This window comes from Kwoniella pini, chromosome 1 (assembly GCF_000512605.2).
Source record: "Kwoniella pini CBS 10737 chromosome 1, complete sequence".
Taxonomy (NCBI): domain Eukaryota; kingdom Fungi; phylum Basidiomycota; class Tremellomycetes; order Tremellales; family Cryptococcaceae; genus Kwoniella; species Kwoniella pini.
Window position 1 is genome coordinate 22,515 of NC_091716.1, and position 19,567 is coordinate 42,081.

The 19,567-nt window shown below is 45.6% G+C and overlaps 8 protein-coding genes across 8 annotated transcripts; 4 read left to right on the plus strand and 4 right to left on the minus strand.

The window, feature by feature from the left end:
- Positions 1 to 1,015: 1,015 nt before the first annotated feature.
- On the minus strand, positions 1,016 to 2,540 carry I206_100011 (uncharacterized protein; the record flags this gene model as incomplete). Its single annotated transcript, XM_019159511.1, has 7 exons — positions 1,016 to 1,192; positions 1,261 to 1,475; positions 1,543 to 1,777; positions 1,830 to 1,947; positions 2,014 to 2,096; positions 2,170 to 2,252; positions 2,315 to 2,540. The coding sequence occupies 7 exons, from the start codon at positions 2,538 to 2,540 to the stop codon at positions 1,016 to 1,018; spliced, it is 1,137 nt and encodes a 378-aa protein (XP_019007375.1).
- A 589-nt stretch (positions 2,541 to 3,129) lies between these two features.
- I206_100012 (uncharacterized protein) lies at positions 3,130 to 4,589 on the minus strand (the record flags this gene model as incomplete). Its single annotated transcript, XM_019159512.1, has 6 exons — positions 3,130 to 3,283; positions 3,357 to 3,506; positions 3,567 to 3,615; positions 3,675 to 4,056; positions 4,118 to 4,412; positions 4,465 to 4,589. 6 exons carry the CDS (start codon positions 4,587 to 4,589, stop codon positions 3,130 to 3,132), a joined length of 1,155 nt encoding a protein of 384 aa, XP_019007376.1.
- A 1,792-nt stretch (positions 4,590 to 6,381) lies between these two features.
- On the plus strand, positions 6,382 to 7,187 carry I206_100013 (uncharacterized protein; the record flags this gene model as incomplete). The annotated part of the gene is made up of 2 exons (XM_019159513.1): positions 6,382 to 6,714; positions 6,771 to 7,187. The coding sequence occupies 2 exons, from the start codon at positions 6,382 to 6,384 to the stop codon at positions 7,185 to 7,187; spliced, it is 750 nt and encodes a 249-aa protein (XP_019007377.1).
- Positions 7,188 to 7,460: 273 nt separating this feature from the next.
- On the minus strand, positions 7,461 to 9,811 carry I206_100014 (uncharacterized protein; the record flags this gene model as incomplete). The annotated part of the gene is made up of 14 exons (XM_070202114.1): positions 7,461 to 7,549; positions 7,602 to 7,793; positions 7,898 to 8,016; positions 8,078 to 8,200; positions 8,256 to 8,432; positions 8,505 to 8,605; positions 8,666 to 8,822; positions 8,878 to 8,945; positions 9,001 to 9,152; positions 9,217 to 9,232; positions 9,286 to 9,398; positions 9,462 to 9,523; positions 9,582 to 9,713; positions 9,765 to 9,811. The coding sequence occupies 14 exons, from the start codon at positions 9,809 to 9,811 to the stop codon at positions 7,461 to 7,463; spliced, it is 1,548 nt and encodes a 515-aa protein (XP_070058215.1).
- A 685-nt stretch (positions 9,812 to 10,496) lies between these two features.
- I206_100015 (uncharacterized protein) lies at positions 10,497 to 12,945 on the plus strand (the record flags this gene model as incomplete). The annotated part of the gene is made up of 14 exons (XM_019159515.1): positions 10,497 to 10,872; positions 10,925 to 11,024; positions 11,089 to 11,156; positions 11,205 to 11,271; positions 11,333 to 11,409; positions 11,469 to 11,590; positions 11,645 to 11,718; positions 11,767 to 11,839; positions 11,905 to 12,012; positions 12,068 to 12,223; positions 12,289 to 12,413; positions 12,472 to 12,641; positions 12,697 to 12,749; positions 12,805 to 12,945. 14 exons carry the CDS (start codon positions 10,497 to 10,499, stop codon positions 12,943 to 12,945), a joined length of 1,710 nt encoding a protein of 569 aa, XP_019007379.1.
- A 449-nt stretch (positions 12,946 to 13,394) lies between these two features.
- On the plus strand, positions 13,395 to 15,751 carry I206_100016 (uncharacterized protein; the record flags this gene model as incomplete). Its single annotated transcript, XM_019159516.1, has 4 exons — positions 13,395 to 13,484; positions 13,528 to 13,609; positions 13,691 to 14,456; positions 14,632 to 15,751. 4 exons carry the CDS (start codon positions 13,395 to 13,397, stop codon positions 15,749 to 15,751), a joined length of 2,058 nt encoding a protein of 685 aa, XP_019007380.1.
- Positions 15,752 to 15,825: 74 nt separating this feature from the next.
- I206_100017 (uncharacterized protein) lies at positions 15,826 to 17,936 on the minus strand (the record flags this gene model as incomplete). Its single annotated transcript, XM_019159517.1, has 9 exons — positions 15,826 to 15,957; positions 16,023 to 16,130; positions 16,201 to 16,330; positions 16,395 to 16,501; positions 16,565 to 17,003; positions 17,070 to 17,182; positions 17,243 to 17,358; positions 17,425 to 17,600; positions 17,659 to 17,936. The coding sequence occupies 9 exons, from the start codon at positions 17,934 to 17,936 to the stop codon at positions 15,826 to 15,828; spliced, it is 1,599 nt and encodes a 532-aa protein (XP_019007381.1).
- Positions 17,937 to 18,729: 793 nt separating this feature from the next.
- On the plus strand, positions 18,730 to 19,317 carry I206_100018 (uncharacterized protein; the record flags this gene model as incomplete). The annotated part of the gene is made up of 3 exons (XM_019159518.1): positions 18,730 to 18,788; positions 18,858 to 19,081; positions 19,154 to 19,317. 3 exons carry the CDS (start codon positions 18,730 to 18,732, stop codon positions 19,315 to 19,317), a joined length of 447 nt encoding a protein of 148 aa, XP_019007382.1.
- Between the last annotated feature and the right edge of the window lie 250 nt (positions 19,318 to 19,567).

Genomic DNA, 19,567 nt, shown 5'->3' on the forward strand with positions numbered 1-19,567 from the left:
ATCTTTTGAAGATTTGCAGGAGGCATGAAAGTCTGTTTCGGAAGGAATGAAAGTCTCACATCATCGGTCATTGATTAACGCCCCCAAAAGTCAGGATTCATTGTGTACCAAGGCTGCACGAAGAAGCAGGAATTAACGTAAAAATCGATCGACTGTTTTCACTCCGGCTACAACGCGGATGATCTAGAAATAATAATTTCAAAAAGCCATACCGCAAATAGTAAAAAGCCGCCAAAAAAACAGAGGAATCCACGTTACAGGCCCGGAGAGCCGAGTGCCTTAACTAGGAGATGCGTTCATCAGGGAAGAGAAAGAAGAAGAATCACGCGTGGGATTTAAGGACAATTCTCTCAGGTACGCAACGAGATCTACGAAAATTCTTGTCGATCCCTTGACTCAGGAAAATTAATTACCGCATGAGGTGAAAGATGTAGTACCGAATAGCATTTTGGTCTTGCCAAATGGATGGGCTTGCAGGATGACTGGGATATAGCTACGTTCAAAGACGTGCCAGGTAATCAAAACGCCACGAGACATATCCCTTCTTCCACGAGAGGGGTGATTAACCAACATTCCGGTGGAAGGTTCACCGAACTAGTACGACGTGTCAGTCGGCGTTGTCGCTCATTGCCGTTCTAAGCCATATATCAAGAAAGAACTGTGGATCCGGCATGGCTGCAATTATGTCTGCGCTTGGCGCCACAAAAAGCCTCGATGAAGAAGGCTGAATACTAATACAACAACACGACTTTTATATGCTCCTTGTCGGATTCTCGGATATGACAGGTTCGGGATGACAGGCTGTCGCTGATCCCAGATATGGTAGTTTGAAGCGTAATCGGGGTTGAAACAAATCTACTCCTTGATGGACGTCGATATCAACTACCCCTCTATAGAGTCTTGCATCATCACGATGGCGGGCTTTGCTGGATTAACCTACACTATACCAAATTGTATTATTTGATGCACATATCATTATTTTTTTTTACTCGATAACATGGTGATGCATGATACTTCAAGAGGAAGATGTGGCAATACGCTCCCGGTATATCTCCCCAAGCCCATTCTCAAGGGGATCAGGCAGACCTAATGCTTGTCTGCGACTTTGAGCTAGTGGGTCAAAGTAGGGTTTTTCCCCGATGGAGACGACTCGGTCTCCCACTCTGAGTGATTTGTTGTAATCAAATACAGCCTGGACTCACAGAAATCAGCCAGTCGCCGCAGGTGTATCCAGAAATTCAGTGGAACGGGGTTGCTCACAGTATGAATAGTACTTCTGTTATCCCAAATCGCGATATCGCCAATGCCAGGGGGGTTATTAGTAGTCCACTTGAATCGAGCTTGAAGATCATGATTGTTGGTATAAAGCTTGAACAGGTAATCAAGCAAGAAATCAGATTCATCCTTCGATACTCCAAGGATCCTGCGTGTAAAACCTTGGTTGACGAATAGTCCTTTCCAGCCAGTTACAGGATCTTGACAAACAAGCAACGTCGGTCAACTTCCTCTACTTGGAATACCGATAATGAAATGTGAACTTACTGACTCTGATCACTGGATGAATAGCATTGAGGGTATCTCCTTTATTCAAGGGCGAGCCCCTCTCTTCTGTCCTCAGTTCATGCCCATATTCCTGAACAGCCGCCTTGAAAAAGCCAGCTTCGTGATACGCTTCTTTACCTTCCAGAAATTTGGCAAGGTCAGGAGAAAGTCGGGAATAGGCTTCGTAAGCTGATCCCCAAATGGTATCTCCTCCTGAAGGTGGATTTGTATGAACCTATGAAGCAGTTAGCATGCGTGTCGGCTGGCTGTATGAGTTCAAGACTCACTTTCAAAATGGCATAATCACTTGGAACAGGTTCAAATGTGATGTCTGAATGCCAATTAACCGATGCGAACTTTGAGGAGTCTCCTATTGATCTAGCTTGTCGTCTTTCGGAAGTGATACTGCATTCATAAATGGTCAATGAGTTACGATGTGGAACCGACAAGATCGGGTCACAGCAAACTTACATAGAGATATGATCGCCTTTTGCAGAAGATAATTCGGTAGTTGGATGTATGTGAAGAGAGGAGTCATGGGGATGACCGGATAGCTGGAAAGTCAAATTGGTTCATTTCAGTATTCGGGTGAGACCAGCGTCAGACTGCATAGGAATGTCTGCTCACTTCGCCAAGTTTCTTGCCGAGTACCTTTTGATCCGCGATATCTAGATCTTGACTTCTGAAAAAGACTACCCCTCTTTGAGAAACTATGCAGTTGTCCATGATGTAAGAATAGGATCACCGGTCATCTGAATATGATTTAACATACTAGTAATAGCTAGGTCCTTGATCAACTCATCCGCGTTTTCGGCATTGACAATCTGCGAGAGCTGCAACTCTTTCGCAAATTCTTGTCCGATCGAAGGTGTGACTTCAAACGAGACATATTTATCCAGTGAATGATTTCTGGCTAGCGGAAAAGTACTTCCTCGAATCCCTAGTGTCCCCACCAGAGGTGTGAGAGTATCGTTGATGGTTTGAGTAATTGTCGCCATGGCGGAATAAATTGGTGAGAATGCGATAAAAAGTGGATGTACTTCGGTATCAGATATTCAGCGATTATATATGCTCAGCACAGCATTTCCTGATTGCTAATCCTTGCTCATGCTGAAGATGTGACTGATGTTATATGTCGGGAAGCACAGGGCTTCTGACCGTTCTAAATCTGTTGTGTGACGAATTTATGAGCCAAAATGACGCCCCATGGCGAATCGAGATATGAGATTGGCAACTTAGAAAGCCTGATGTTTCCCTAGTCGGCGATCAGCACCATCTTCGAGCGATTTTCACTTGATTTTCCATCAGTGATCGTCTCGAAATGCGGAAGTGTAAACCCATGTCGAGTGGAGGGTGTCATCTCATCTTGCATCATTTCTTTCGAAAACAATCGTCATTCGCACGGACGGTGAATACCGCCAAATGAGACAGCTAACAGATAACCGTCGAGTAACACTTTGCTTTATGCATTATTATAATCTTATATTATCACCCAATGTATTATACCCATCTTGTTATATGCCTCTGTGACGATCCTCCCCTGATGGACGTGATTCATCCATAGCCGCTCTCTTTGCCAGAATTAACTCATGAGAAATAGTACTCAGTGGAGTCGTTATAGATGACTTCTCGCATATCCTTCTCGAACACATTTCGACAGCCTTCCCAACCCATACCAGTAGCAAGACAGAGCTGAAGCTGTATCCTAGCTTTACCAGCCTGCATGTAGCCTGAGGAGATACTGATGAGTCGCAAAATAAGCGGTCAGCTGTGGAAGGAAGGGCTAGTCCGTGAGTCTCAGCCCCGAAACTTACTAATTCTGCTCGAATGGCTTGGGAGGGGAAGCACCTGTGACAGGCCTCAGGGAAGCGACGACTGGTACACCCTGTTCCTTCAACTTTCCAGCTACTTCGACTGCCCCGGTTGAGAGTTGACCTGCACCAGCACCCATGATAACGATTCCCCTGATCATGCAAACTTTGCTTTAGCTATTTTCACTTGATGCGTAGGTTATTCATACTCACTTAGCACCATTGGCAACAGCAGCATACATCAAGGAGGTATCGAATCCCTCTGAGATTTGCAGAGTTTAGCGTCTCATGGTAGAAACTCCAAGCAGAAGACTGACTTACGCGAGCCGAATAGAACGACAACATGAGGAAGATTTTCGCCGCTAGCTACGGAGGAGAGGTCGAAATGGTATCTGGCGACAGGATAGGAAGGCTCGAAATACCAATATGGTTGACCTCCAATACAAGCACCAAGATTACCTTGCTCTAGAGCTTTGAACGTGTCAGGTGTGTTACCGTTGGTTTTGATGGTGTAGAAGGCCGAAGAGATTCGATCGTTGAAGACCACCAATGCACCCCTGTCTCTTGCTTTTGGGTCGGATGCCACAGCAACAGCTTGGTAGAAATTAGATGGACCGTCATTGGAGATATATGATTCGGGTCTCATAGCACCAGTAGCTACGAATGGCTTCGAGCAGTTCAGAGTGAGGTCGACACCAAAGAACTGTTAGATTCTCTAATTAGTATAACTGCACCCGATATTTAGGATCACCAGGACTACTTACAGTATCCTCTTCGGTATTGGTCCCATGAAACATGACAGCACCAGCAATGTCGCTCCCCTCCGAGCACAGGTGTTCATTGGCAGCTTTGCTGACATTGTAGTACAGGGTAGAATTCAGGTTGGAGGAGCCTCCAGCTTTTGACATATCCACTATAGCGATCTGAGCTCTATCAAGCAGCACACTGTAGTTACCGATGAGATATTCTGGTAGGACTCTTGGACCGGATCCGTAATTTACGTTGTCGATCGTAGAGTAATTGGAAGTGGAAACGATTGTTCCGCCGGTATTGTATAAGCTGTCGCCGTCGGTCAGCTGGAATGCACAGAACACAGATAAAGGTGCCTTACACTACTTTGGGCAATGACGAATCTTTTGACATCCATTCTAAACCAAAGTCATCTCTCTTGACCGTTACAGGCGTTGCCAGCACGGCAGTAGCGCACAAGGCGGCAGATAGGACTTGAGCGAACATATTCTGAATCTGTCTTTGTTTTGAGTCACTCCTCAGCATCAACTGCGAAATTCTTCGGAAGATATTATGATTGTCCGTCTAAGATGTATTCTATGGCTCATATATGAATTTCCTTATCTTTCGGTGGGATTCTGCATCCCGGTAAGACGGACCATGTCCGAATAAATTCTATAATCCGAATCAAACTGATAACGCCGAGATACCGGTAGGGTATCGCTGGCGAGCTGATGCACGCTTGGGGCAAATTGTTCGCAGCCTTAAGCGGCCCTTCAAAAAGAGGTTCAAGCCAATATAAGGGCTTTTTGTAACACTAGAACCACCTCATCTTCCGAAAGAAGGTAAAACTCCTATGCGGGACCATACAGGAGGAACTGGACCTGAATTCCTAATGTTTTCGCAAGGAGGTGCTGATCTATGGTCAAAACTGCTTGACTATTGTGATGACTCTTTGGCTGTTTCCTGCCGATCAGGCGAAGCAAGAACAGGGTGCAGCTGGTATTTAAAGGGATTGTTAAGGATAACGACCCGATTTTCTGTAAGTTCGGCTAATCAATACACGTCGACCAATTAGACAGTCGTAGCGGCCCATATGTGACGTATGCTAGATTCTCTTGGCATTAGCTAACTTGCTTCGACCAGAATCTTTGGTTGGTTCAAGGGAATTGTGTACATCCTTTCACATAGATAAGGATGACAAAAGATCACAGAAATTCGGAGATGACCGTTGTGGGTAATCACCCTGTCCCGAAAGGATAACTTTTCCGGCACTTAATTTCAATATTTCTTACCACGCAAATTGCTTGTCAGGTCGACTTTACGTTTTGTCAAGGCATCTTTGCTGTTTTCGAAGCTGAGTCAACAGCACGTCGGCATTGAGGCCAACTCCTCCACCGTCTGGCCCTCAGCGAGGGCGCATCCAGTCAGAAATTTCTTCATAGCTGATGACATCCCGACATTTGCAGCTTGATTTATGTACAGCGTCAACATCTCCTTTAGCGATACGTCAACGAGTTGCGGTCGTACTTGAATCAGAGAATAATCAACCTTTATGATTAGCAAGAAGCAAGCATGGAATTAATAATCGAAGATATGGATCTGAACAGTTAAGTCAGTCTTGTATGGCCGCAAAAACACTCAATCAATAGACCCATGTCTATTTGTAGGTAGGCATATGATAAAATCGGATAGAGTCGCAAAGTACAAGTTGGTGAAGCAATTTATGCTAATGGATCAAGGGCGAGATCGTTTCTTTCGGATCTCAGTGCCTCGGCTGATCATCTTTCGACGCCAAGCCAATACTTGTCCGCAAATCGTTTACAGCGCCTGTTCATGCAAGCCTTAATAGTTGATCCTAGCGGCCGAATGTGATCTTCGCAGGTATCAGGATAGAGACAAAGCATGTCTGTCCGTGCATCAGATGACTTGCTTGAAGTGCCTAGCATAACAACTTTGGCGTTTACCCATTCTGCCTTAGCTTATCTGATAACGATGAACATTACAGGCGTGTTACCTACTAAAACGGCCGAAGCTAGAAATTCACACGCCAAGTGACGTTCTGAATCTCGGGTTCGCGATATATAAGTCTTTGACTTGGGAAGCAAGGCTACCCATCCTCCTGCGGTGCATCGTTACTTTCTCAATCATGTTTTTCATGTTCTTCAAGTCCATCTTCTTCGCGTCTGGTATTGCGCCGCTAGCTTCTGCTGTTAGTATTCAACGTCGGGAGGCGATCACCGTGAGTATGTCATTGTATAGTGTCGTGTATATCGGCTGAGAATCACATAGGAACTTAATGGGACTACTCCAATCGGCCTTCGCTTGGCCTCCCGGGCGGGATTTCAACGTTAGCTCAGCCACCAAAGCACCTTGTGGGGGATCTCCGGCTGGTACCAGAACTTCATACCCAGTCAAAGGTGGTGAGATCTCCCTCACCTCCAAGACCACACTCGATAATCTCAATGTCCTGTGGACCAATGAGACCGATCCTTCGTTATTTCATGCATTCTCCACCTACGCCAACTCGCTCACTGAGCTTGGAGCCGGACATTACTGTCAACCAGGGCCTGATTTCACTTCATATGGGCTAAAAGCTGGAGACGATGTAACGCTCATGCTCATGTACAACGTAAGTATGAAGGCTATGCAATCGGAAACGGCAGCTGACTCCTGTTTGCACTATAGCTCGAAGACAATGGGGACAACTACTTTTATTGCGCTGATATCACTCTGACTTCCGCAGATGGGTTCACTCCTTCTGTAAATTACATGTGCAGTAACTTGACTTCGTCAATACAGGTAGCTAGTAGTCAGGACTCTATGAAAGTGGGAGAAACCGCTTCAACGTCAGACACGACCAGCTCGGAGACTCCTCAAGCCACTTTCACCGGCTCTAGCCAGACGTCTGGCTCGTCCAGCTCCGGTCTCTCCGCCGCGGCTGGAGGTGGTATCGGTGCGGCGATTGGTATGGTAGTAATCGCGATCCTCGCTGCTCTAGCATACGCCTTGGGCTATGTCAGATTCGGCAAGAAGAAGCCGGTCGTACTCGGTGACCATGCTTCTGACTCCACGGGAGTTCCAGTCAAAGCTGCTCAATATTAGGCTATCTACAAGAGCCAGAAAGGTGTGGTCAGGAAGATAGTCAGTCAATAGGTATATAATCGTTTCATGATGCAACCAGGTGATCACTCTACGTTACTTCGATCGTGTGACTCATTGTCTTGTCCATCATGACTTAAATACTATACATGCCGTTGCTAGTTAAGCTTTGTAGATACACTTCCTTGTTAAACCAGCCCCTTTCTGTCCTGTCGGTTGTATATTTTTATGTTAGTCGCCGCACTCGATGACAGGATCCCATCTTCTCTTTGGCAATTAGATGTGCTCATGATGGTTGTAATCTCCCGCTTGGAGCCCTTTCTCAGCATCTGAGGATGGGATATTACGATCGTGGTTCAAACCGTCTACGAGCATTGTCAGTCTTGGATCTCAAGAGAATAAATGAGACCTGCTCACCCTGCGCTAATTGCTCCTCTCGCTCTTTGCTGGAGACTACAGGAACCTTTGCACCAGGGACGAACCAGTGAGTTTCCCGGAAGTAGGCATCCATCTCCTCGAGTGTTCGGCCTTTGGTCTCAGGGAAAAGAATGTAGAAAGTGAGAGCATTGGTGAAACCGCAAACAGTGAAAACAAGGTAATATTTCCAACCTGCAACTCTTGCCGTTAGCCAGCAGTACGGATTCCGCGATGCTGCGCAAGACGAGGCAGGCCGGAAGCAAGGGCAAGGCGAAAACTGGCTCCAAAGGACTTACCGATGTTGTTCCAGGCTTTAGGCGATACTTGGCCGATCATGAAATTACTGATCCACGCAGCCATACATGTCATAGCAGTCGCCTTTCCTCGCACAGCGGTGTTGAAGATCTCTACGGGACTGCAGAAAAACAGTTAGATCACAAACCTGGATAAGGCACATGATTTGGCATGAGACTTACTATACCCAAGACAGTGGACCGATACATGCGGAAAACGCGAAATTGTAAATGAACAAGACAGCAACGAAACCAATACCTTCTCCTCGGCTTCCACTACCAGTTGCAAACTGTTTGGCAAGAGCGCTGCAAGTGATAACTAAATCAGCTCAATGTTACTCGTTTTTCCGCTTGGACTTACGTTGCAACTGCGAAACATGATCCAGCGAGCATATTACCAGCAATGAGTGGGAATCTTCTTCCAACTCTGTCTACCAACAATATACACGCCAATTCTCCGAACAAAGCATTTATGTTATTGAGAGAGTTGATCAATAGAGCAGTGTTTTGGGAGAATCCCACAGATTTATAAACGGTACTGCAGATCCATAAGCGTCAGTATAAGGGTATTGATTGATGAATGAGCCGATACTGGGACACAGCGACTCACGCAGCGTAATATTGAATAGCAGAAACTCCGGTCATCTGTACCGAAAACTGGAGAATGATACCGTACAGCACTTTTCGCAAGTTGGTTTTATCGTAAAAGATCTAGATTCACATCGTTAATATCCATACGAGTAGTTCGTATGCCGAGTCATGAAGACCTACTAAGCCCCAAGATTGGTCCACTGAAGCCTCTTGACCGAGCTTTTCCTTCATGGCTAACCATTCCCCTTGTACGAAAGGATCGTTCTCGTTTCCCCGAGCGTGTAATCTGGCAAGTGTTCGAAGGGCATCCTGATCTCGGCCTTTGATCATCAACCATCTGATGTGTTGTCATAAGCCGATATTGCTCAATGTGATTGGTTGCCGCGACATACCTGGGTGATTCTGGAAGCAAGAAAGATAGCAGCAATAGTGGGACAGCTGGAGCCATTTGGAAACCAAGCTGCAAGATGTCAGTGACGATAATAACGATGTTGAGCTGATCAAGTAGAACTCACTGGTAGCCTCCAAGCCATGGGAGCGTTAGGATGAGTTTGTTGAACACCGTAGGCGATCCAACCAGCTACGATGGCACCGATTCCCAGGAAGAATTGGAAAGTAGCCGTAAGCATACCTCGTTTCGATGGATGAGCTATTTCAGATTGATATACTATTGAGGGAATAGCTTTGTCAGATTGCATATCAAGCTTATACCATTCAAGTCAATCGCTCACATGGCGCCAAAACACCCTGACATTCATATCAGCTATAAGTACTGTATGTGATGCCGTGAGCAGACATACCAACATTCCGATACCAATACCAGCAAAGAACCGACCAGCAAACATCGTCTCTTTGTTCTGAGTCGCAGTCTGTAGGATACCTCCTAGGATGAATACACCACCAGCAACCGTAACTTCAAGCACAGTCAGTGGACAGGTATTCACAATGACAGTATTGATATTGTCATGTCACTCACTCGCCATACGTCGACTAAACCTGTCGGCAATGAGGCATGCGGGGATACTACCGAAGAAGGCACTACATCGGATCTGTCAGTCCCATATCTCACTTCAATTACTCGAATCAATCCGCTTACCCTAGCAACATAGAACTGACGATGAAACCTATGTAGTTATCGTCTGTCGTGTCGATGACACGGACGAAATCAGGGGCCACCAATACATAGGAAATGACACCCAAATCGTACCCATACAGGGTTGCTCCCATACTATGGGTACATATGAGCTTCGGTCATGGCGTATATTGACAGTCTACTCACGCTGCGAAACACGCGCATAGGAACGTGTAGACCTTTGGGGGTAACATGGTTGATGATCGTTATACAGTATTGACTATTCTTGAGATAATTTGTTGTGGATGGAGAACATGGGACTCCGAGGAGGGGACCCTATATATCTCCTTTTTATATAATATTGTTTTGCTTCATTCGATCATTGCGCATCGACAATTCTAGCGGTGCCTTACCAATTTCCGTCAGCTGCAAAGGTTTCCGGTTTTCCCGCTTGGTTCAGCGCTCTATTCCGGTTAAAAGGACATGTGATCTATGAGGCGGCATAACTTTTCTTTTGGCAGGTTCACAAGGGAATCTTACTAGAAGTGCGATTCATCAAATGGACAACATCTAAAGCCGGGCCGACGTGCCTAATATCAACTACGTTTCGGACCGATCCCGCACCGCTCAACAGCACACGCTGTCCTGTTTGGTTCGAAAACTCTTTGCCGTTAACCGGAAAAATAAGTCAAGTCAGTCCAATTCGTGTTGCGAATAATGTGATCGCGAATTGCTCAAGTTGGGAGTAGGGCCGTTTTTAGATCCGCTCTCAACGCCAGCTGTAGCGTAATAACACCGGATGCCGGGTCAGCGGTTCTTGACTTTCAACCGAAATATGTCTTCTTGTTGTGAATATCGACAGACGTTGAGTTAGTGAAGTTGAAGTCTTTCCATAGTTTCTGGATACCATCAGCGTTACAATAGGACCAACGTAACAGGATGTCAGTCTACAGTCAACATACCACCGTACTTCAAGCTGTACTCCAGCAACAAAGCCAAGTTCAGTTCCAGTCAACCCCTAATCACCCGTCTGAGCTTCGCTCGACTCCTCTCAATCTAGATATAGATAGGTTGGTTCACCCCGCTGAACCCCCAATCACCGATAAGCTATACTCTGGATTCTTAGAGCATTTGGGACGATGTATATATGGAGGCATTGTAGATAGTCCCAAAACGCCCAGTCCGGCCAAGCTACTTGTAAAACAGGATAAAAGTGGTCCTCTGTACAAAGGTAGATTGGGTTGGAGGAAAGATGTCATGTCTTGCTTATCTAAAGATGGGGAGCTGGAAATTCCAATGATGCGATGGCCCGGAGGTAAGTTTTTGTGGGGTGATCCGGACACAGATGTGCTGAATGCTCCATGTAGGTAACTTCGTCTCGAATTACCACTGGCAAGATGGTATTGGCCCGGTAAGCCAGAGACCCAAGAGGATCGAGTTAGCTTGGTTGAGTGATGAGTCCAACATGTGAGTACCCATCATCTTAATCATACATCACAAGAAGGCTGTACTGACATATTGCGCACCTTAGATTCGGCACGGACGAATTTATCGATTATTGCCGAGCGATAGGTAGCGAGCCATATATCTGCTTGAACAGTAAGTTGTGCGAAAACAGTCAGGAGGTCAGAACTGAGACCAATGCAGTGGGTACGGGGACATTGGAGGAAGCCCTGTCATGGCTTGAGTATTGCAACGGAACGGGAGATACACAGTGAGTGACCGAATACTAGTCAGATATCAGAAGTGGTCGAGACTCACCTGCCTCCTCATAGCTGGGCCGAACTCCGACGCAAACACACCGGGAGGAAAGAGCCGCATAACGTGAAATATTGGGGATTAGGCAACGAGAGTAAGAACTACACGATCATAGCAGTACGCGTACGACAGTTGACTTCTGACAACGGGTAGTGTGGGGTCCTTGGCAAGTTGGGAATCTGTTACCATCCGAGTACGCTAGAAAAGCTCGACAATGGGCTCATGCGTTGAAGTTGGTTGATCCAAGCATATGCTTAGTATCATGTGGAGAGACTGTAAGCTTCAAAGATGGCCTCTTTGCCGGAGTTTTGGACTAATGGATGAGTTAGGGAGCGTCTGAGTGGGATCGAGAGGTGATTCAAGCGTTACTTCCATGGGCAGACATGCACTCGATACATTTCTAGTGAGTTAGCGACCTGAAGATATCACTGCACGAGCTTATACAACGCAGCACTATGCTTGGTCACGATAAGATGTCGAGTGTTCCAGGATTGGATTATGAGAAGAATGTGTTTGGTGCAGTGGTGAGTCGTACAGTCATGCAGCGTCGGCAGTTGGACTGAAGGGCTGAGCTTCGTGATTTTCTCAGGCGGCTGAGAAGCATATTGAGGTGTGCAAGTCACTCATAGATATGGCGAACATCGGAAGAACAATTGAGCGTATGCCAGCAAGGGATATGAAGATATGCTTCGATGAGGTAAGCTGTCCATCAGCAAGCAAGCGTCAAGTGTTCGAGACTGACCTACACTCAGTGGAATGTCTGGGATGATGTCAAAGCGGCAGGGTCGAATGGCCTGGAACAGGTCTACGACTATACGGACATGTTGGGATTTTGTGCGTGGTTGAATGTTTTGGTCAGGAAACACAAAGATATCGGAATAGCATGCCTTGCTCAATCGGTGAATGTTGTAAGTTGATTATCAACTGCAAAAGAAAGAAAGACAAAGCGAACAAACAGCTCATATGACTACAGATCTCACCACTTATGACTCGGCCTGATGGTATCTTGCGTCAAACACTCTATTATCCTCTTGAATTATTCAGCAAATACATGAAACACGGTCACTTGCTTCAACTACCCTCTTTCCCTGACGTTTAGTGAGCCTTGCGTTCCCTCAAAGCTGTAATTGATGAGTGCTGATGATCCTGACTTCAGCACCGGACCTACATATCCCGTTTACATACAGCAAGCAGGATACAACCCTTCCTACATAGATAGTGTTGCTGTATCGGTAAAAACTCCAGAGGGATTCAGCATACGAGTGAGCGTCTTGAATCGACATCCAACTGCAGACTGGGTGACCAATATCGCATTTTCCGGATTTGGTAAGTGAGAGGCCGTGTTCACAACAGGTGCCTTGCTTAACGTTTGCCTCTGTAGATTTGAAAAGCGTGAGAATTCACGAGATCTACCATGATGACCTCATCGCTAAAGTAAGTTTGATGTTGTTACGCAACATATGATGTTTTAAGCTCATATTTCCGCCAGAACACTTTCGAGGATCCTTATAATGTCAAACCAGTGTCGACCAGCTTGAGCAAAGAAGGATGGGAGACTGAATATGCAAATGGGTTCACGGTAAAGAAACATTCTTGGGCATTCTTGATTTTCGATGGTACAAAGGTCTAGATCATAGACAAGATGAAGAATCCACAACTGCATGTATTATTGTAAACTATATCTGCAGAACATCATGCTAGTCTGACAAACACCTGTCAAGTTTGCTTGTAACGATTCGTAAAACACACAATAAGCACTCGGTACATGACTGACAGCTATCTGAGGAAATTTATGCGATATTCAGTCTAATTTCTCCTTCTACCGACCATACAACCAGTAAATGCTATCCTGTCAGAAGGCCCGTTTTCTTTTCCACGATACAAATCAACCGATTGAAGTGACTCAACGCCACTTCTAAGCGGGGCAATCACCGGTTAAGTCCGCCGTCAGCATATCTCGTCCGAACGACGAAAACAGATAGACATGAACTCCGAGGTATCCGACGTGAATCGCTCAAGTAGATACCTTGCCTGCTTCTCATCTCCGCAGCACTGAGATCACGATGAACAACTGTCAAAATGATCAGGGACAGACTGCCCAGCCCCACATCGTCGAACGATCACACTGAACGGAGACAGGTGAGGGTCAAGCGATCTCGAGCAGTCCTGGTATGTAGTCGATGTAAATCCCTCAAGACTCGTTGTGATTTAGGTAAGCCATGTGGATCATGCGTCAAGGCAAAGGCAGAGGATAGATGCACCTATGATCACTGGAGAGGACAAAGCTCGAGCGGGTGAGTGAACATGATCACCCAGCTAGATTTTAATTGCGTACAAATCCCTTTGACTGACGAAACGCAGTCCAATTGATCAAGTCATCCCAACTTCGACAGATCAATCGATCAACGCCGGTCCTGGTCCAACCACCCTCGAGAGTCGATTGAGTCGCCTTGAAGATCGTCTACATGGGGTGGACATCTTGCTTTCTAAAGATCAGAATCCGGAAAACCGACGTCGCTCAGATCTATATAAAAGGGCGGTAGATGACGATACCGAGTGGTCTTTCCTATTATCACAACTCCCCCCTCGCTCTACCGTCTACCGACTTATTCGACAATACTTCATTCTGGATACTCTGAACCGCTATACCCACGCACCATCCTACGAACAACACTTAGCATCGTTGTATGCTAACAATTCCGATCACGTCAACATGCAGCTATCAACTGAACAAGCACCTTATCTCGCTTCTCTGTGTCTCGCTATGGTCATAGGCAGTAAAGCGGACCAAGAGGGCAGTTCAGAGGAGGACAATCGAAATCTTTGTGAACTGGTCGACAGACTCTCATACCTTCACAAGCGATTCTCGCATTTCTCCGCTAAATTCGTGTCTAGTCAACCCCAATCCGCAGATCCCAAGATAGCGTATTATCACCTTCATTCTCTCATGCTTCGACTCCAGGAGGCCATTTACGATAGCTCCTCCTCATTACCGGAGACTTGGTTTGAGATGGGCGAAGTATTCCATGCCGCCCTTTTTTTAAGATTTCATCAGGATCCCGATGAGCTGTCAATAGTGCTAAGTCCATTCTGGAAGGAAATGAGGAGGAGGATGTGGTATTTGATATACTGTGGCGAGAAGTGAGTCGTACATTGTCTATATCTGCTCATTACGTCGTAGATTTCTCTTCTTTGGCCTGATTTTTAAGCTGCCTTGTCATAAAACCTCACCTCCTCTTGTAAACACGATTACTGCCGCGTGCCACCCTTCTCGTATTTATCGCATTGTCAGTCAGCTGACTTTCTCACATCCCAGAATTACCACGTCCAAACTTGTTTTACCAAGCATGCTTCCTCTAGCGACCGTCCGTAGGCCCGTACTCGTCCCTGATGACGAGCTACGGGAAGACATCACTCAATCTCAGCTCGATGATCGTACATTCGTCAACGAATTCATGCAGTCTAACGGTGCGACGATGGCGGATCTAACCCCTCCAAATATGCCAATATTCTCAAATCGGAAGTCAACTGCGACCGAATGGGCTTTTATAGACGCAAAGATCAGTAACACTCAGCTTCTCTGTGAACTATCTAGAATTTTACCTCAGTCATCGCAAAATATACATCCACCTGATATTCAAGTAATAGACAATATCGTCGACCGATTCGACGATAAGAGACCAGGTCATTTCAGCTTAGACCTTCTTGCTAACGCACAATCTCGCGACAGCCCCTTGACAGCACCAGATCGACCGGCCTGGATATGCGCCCAAGCTTGCGTTCAGAACATCGGCATCGCGACAGCCGTATTACAAGCTTATCAACCGTATCTCTCGATCCCTACATCCAGTTACGACGTTGCCAAAATAGTTCAACACGCTTTAGACAGGTCATTGGAGGCAGCTCACAGGCTACTGGTCGCCGCGGAAGTATATGTCTGGCATATCACCTTTCGATGGCCTGAAGGAAAATGCTTATTCTCCTGGAATTTAGGTTCCAGGCTGTTTAGTGCGGGTGCTTTGGTTGCGCTAGCTGCTATACGAGATGGAAAAGAGCATCCCAGTTGGCGAGGCTGGATGGGCGACCTGAAAGCTGCTGAAGGACTATTGAGGGTTGTGTCAGATCACACCAGCAAAGATGGACAGGGAAGGGGAGGCAGTGCGGATCTGAAGGCTCTGAGAATTCTACGTCAATTATCGGATCAAGCCACAGGTCAGACTTCATCCTCCGCTCAATCCACCGATTCAGCTACACCGGTGATGAGGAATTCCTATGGCCAGGAACGGATATTTGACCCATATACATCTCATGAGATGCGGAATATCAGTGTCCTGAGCAATGATCCGTCCTCAGACAAATTCGAAATACCAGAAACTTTCACACTAGAAGATCTTGAAGCTTTGCTTACTCAAGTCTATGGCAAACCACGGCAATAGTCAAAATAATAGCATCAGATCTAGTTGTATGCATTATATATTTCTATAGCTGTATATTATGTGAGGCGTGTGTTCTATGACTTCATAGCCCGTTTCGAGGCTTTCCTAACGCTTTCTCCCTTGAAGAAAAAGATGTATGGGATGAATCCTATACAGCAAGATACAAGAGCAAGGAACAGTCCAGCATATTGGAAACCGAGATTGTGCTGAATTAAGGCACACGATAAGCCTTGTGTTCTAATTCGAATCAGGATGAGGAGATTAGACTCACGAATAATTGGGTGATCCATAAGGGCACACTTGCACCAATCAAAGATCTCATCAACGTCTTAGCTGCAACTGCTGAAGCAGCTACATCTGCGTAACTATCAACGATATACTGTGATACAGCAAAACGAGAATCAGCCTGATTGTTTCTTAAAATATAAGGGGCACGTTCTTTGACTTACACTGTTGGCAGAGATGTAAACGCTAACCATGCAGAAACCGAATAAAGCACCTCCAACCATCATACCCATCCAGTGGACTCTGGCGTAGGCACCAGTGAAGGCGATGATGAAAAGTGAGATTGGTAAGAAGCTAAGACATGAGCAACAGGTCAGCGTCGAGATCGGACAGCTCTCTCAAGGATGTGGGTACTCACATCGCACCAAGCATCATTGGATATAACCTCGATTCGGGACAACCAGGTTTACGGGCGTAAAGTTTTTCTTGTATCGGCATAAGGAACAGAGCAAAGAAAATACCGATCTGAAAATCGAAGGGGTCAATAAATCAGTGCCAGAGACTCCAACCATTCAGACTGGAACTCACCACGATGGATAAAAAGGCTACACCAGTCATACCTGGGTTCCAACCTCTTATCTCTTCAAAAGCAATTGGGAATGCGAAAAAGGTGGCGTAGAGTAATGCGTAAACAAAACTGAGATAGAAACTCATGAAGAGCACGATTGGTTCGAGGAACATCAAGATGAATGGCCGGATCATAGCTGTTTTCAGAGTCTGACCGAAAGTCACACCTGACGCTTGATGTAATTTTTGATGAGCGGTAACATATCGATTTGTTTTGTTTGCTTTGTTGAGTTTGGCGGCTCTCTTTTTAAGTATGACTATTCCCAACGTCTCTGGCATGATCAATGTTGCAGCAAATACGACACCGACTAAGATGAACAGGACCCAGTAGATCCATCTCCATTGCCCGGTCTTGTAAGATATCCAACCACCGAATAATGGCCCAAGACATGGTCCCATGCTGAATTAAAATGCTTATATCAGTGAATGTAGAGGGATCTGAGATAGAATTTGATGTTGAACTTACAAGATGGCGCTACTGAAAACAGCCATAGGGATACCTCTATCTTCCACTGCCCAAATATCTGAGATAGTACCTCCCACGTTCGTCATTGGAGCAGAAGAAGCGATACCAGCAAGCTAAGTTGTGTGATTGTCAGCCTGATGAAGGCACCTTGTAAGTAAGGGGGAATGACTTACCATACGTCCAGCTAGCATAGTAGCGATGTTTTTCGCAAGACAAGATGGTAGAGTGAAAATGAAATAGAAAAACATGGATATGCAATATATTGGTTTTCTCCCGATGATCTCAGATACTATCATACCAGATGCGTTTGTATGTCAGCGATTAATCGAATGATCAAGTGCCTGAAATGACTTACAAGGAGCGAAAACAAGGGGACCGACTCCGAAACCGACAACGAAAAGGGTGATGGACAGATAAATAGCTTCGTCTGATACATGCAATCCCTCAGCTGTACCTGAAAGGTCACCAGTAGGCATAGCTGATCCGAGTGCAACTGTCAAACACAACGCGGACGTCGACATCGTTGCGAGCCTGCATATTATGATCAGTCTCATGACATTGTATTTACGAACGAAGGGGACAAACATACCATTTCTTCCCTTTTGGCCAATTTCTAGGACCTTCACCTTCTTGAAATTCGACCAAGATCTCTCCGTCACCTTTCTCCACTTCCGCACTATCCGGTGTATGTGTTCCGACTCTTGTCAAATGTGTACTGGCAACTCGACTAAGCTGAGTTCGATGTCTCTCTAATCCAGCTTGAGAAAGTACACCGGGTGATTCAACTTCTTCATCACGCAGAGCTTCTTCTTGCTCTGCTGTGTAAATAGGTGGTCTAGCAAATTCAGCTTCGATAGGTTCGAGCATTGTGAGGTTATGCTATACTTTTTGATGAGTGTAAGTCTTAATAGATTGAGCTGATGTATCTATGGATTGTTATGTAATATGTGTAAAGTTAGTCAATAAGGTATGAGTTGTAGTGGATCTTTGTAGAGTGTAAGTATGTTAGACGTCAGAGATGAGTAAGATATCGTAAATATATATACATGACAGCGCCTCTTCGAAAAAATTCCATGTTGGTGAACATACCGCGGTAGCCACCAAAGATCCGCGGTATGGCTGAATGATGGCTGACAGGATATCATCACAGTAATAATTTTCCATTCCAGAGCCAAGATTTAGCTCGAAGTCATCTGTCCAGATGATGTTAAATAAAAATCGTAATGTCAATGAAACGTGGATTTACTAAGATTTTAAAGTGATCGACATGATCATACCGCGGAGTCGTACGGAGTACCGCGGTAAGAGGCAGCTTCGGTGGGTGTCCCAGCTGAAGAAAACATCGAGATTAGTAATAGTTACTCTATTGGGGAATAACAACGCAAGATCCTCACAGATCCCTTTGACGGCCGCGGTGCGTCGCGGAGCATTCTGCAACCACAAAATCAATCAGAGGCGCGCCCTGGGGATCATCATCACAGTCGCACGCCTAATCAACCTGGCTATTAAAGTCATGACGTCCACGCTGTTGTCAATGGCATCATGTTGCAATTCACATGCATGTTTACTACACCTATTGAGCATGTCAGTTGTATGAGCAACAACATAAGCTCATTGTTATCCAATGCTCAACCTGTTCAGGCGAGCGAGTCCAAGCAAGATGTCAGCGGTACCAAAATATATATACAAGATCATCCCTCATTCTTCGGTCGATACAAGGTGAGTCAACTTAGATATTCTTGACCATCCTCGTGTTGTACGTTCTTAATGCATTGCTGGATGAAATAGATTCACCTTTCCGGTTCCTATACCTTCTTCGCATCAATTCTTGACGGAACTAGATCTTAACGATCGATTCATCCATTTCTCAGCTGCTGAACAAATACCGACTACGCTTAACCTATTCTTCAAGGAGGATCCAGCTGTGACCCTACTAAGGGTTGAAGTAGCTAGAATATCAGCTTGGAAGAAAGTTGGATGGGTTCTACCTGATCAAACACCTAGGACAGGCGGTAAGTATACCTATAATTGAAAACACCAAATCATGCAGAATAGTGTTACTAATTTGAACATCAAATAACTAGACATGCCTTACCTCTGCGCACACGCATGGCCAGTACCTCTCGAAGGAGAATATGTAGAATCGTTCAAGGAGTTATTCAGACAAAGCGCAAACGGTGAAAAGAGTGCACAAGGCGCATGGGACGGGTCTTTGGCAGAAAAAGAAATCAAAGATTGGTTGATATGACCTCTGCTTTCAAATTGCATACCGAATGCATCAGTAGACATTGAAGCAAATGCCAAGAGATGTAAGGCTGCGTACGTAAGCGAAATCCACGAGTCTCTCGTTTAAAATTGATCGTTAAACCAATCCCAAATCAAAGATAAGGGTGAATCACTCAGGAACAATGAAAGGATCCACGCGGGTACATCTCATATCATGATTCGATCGGGATCTGCCGAAAAAGCGAGGAAAAAAATTCAAGCTAGCCTGCCTC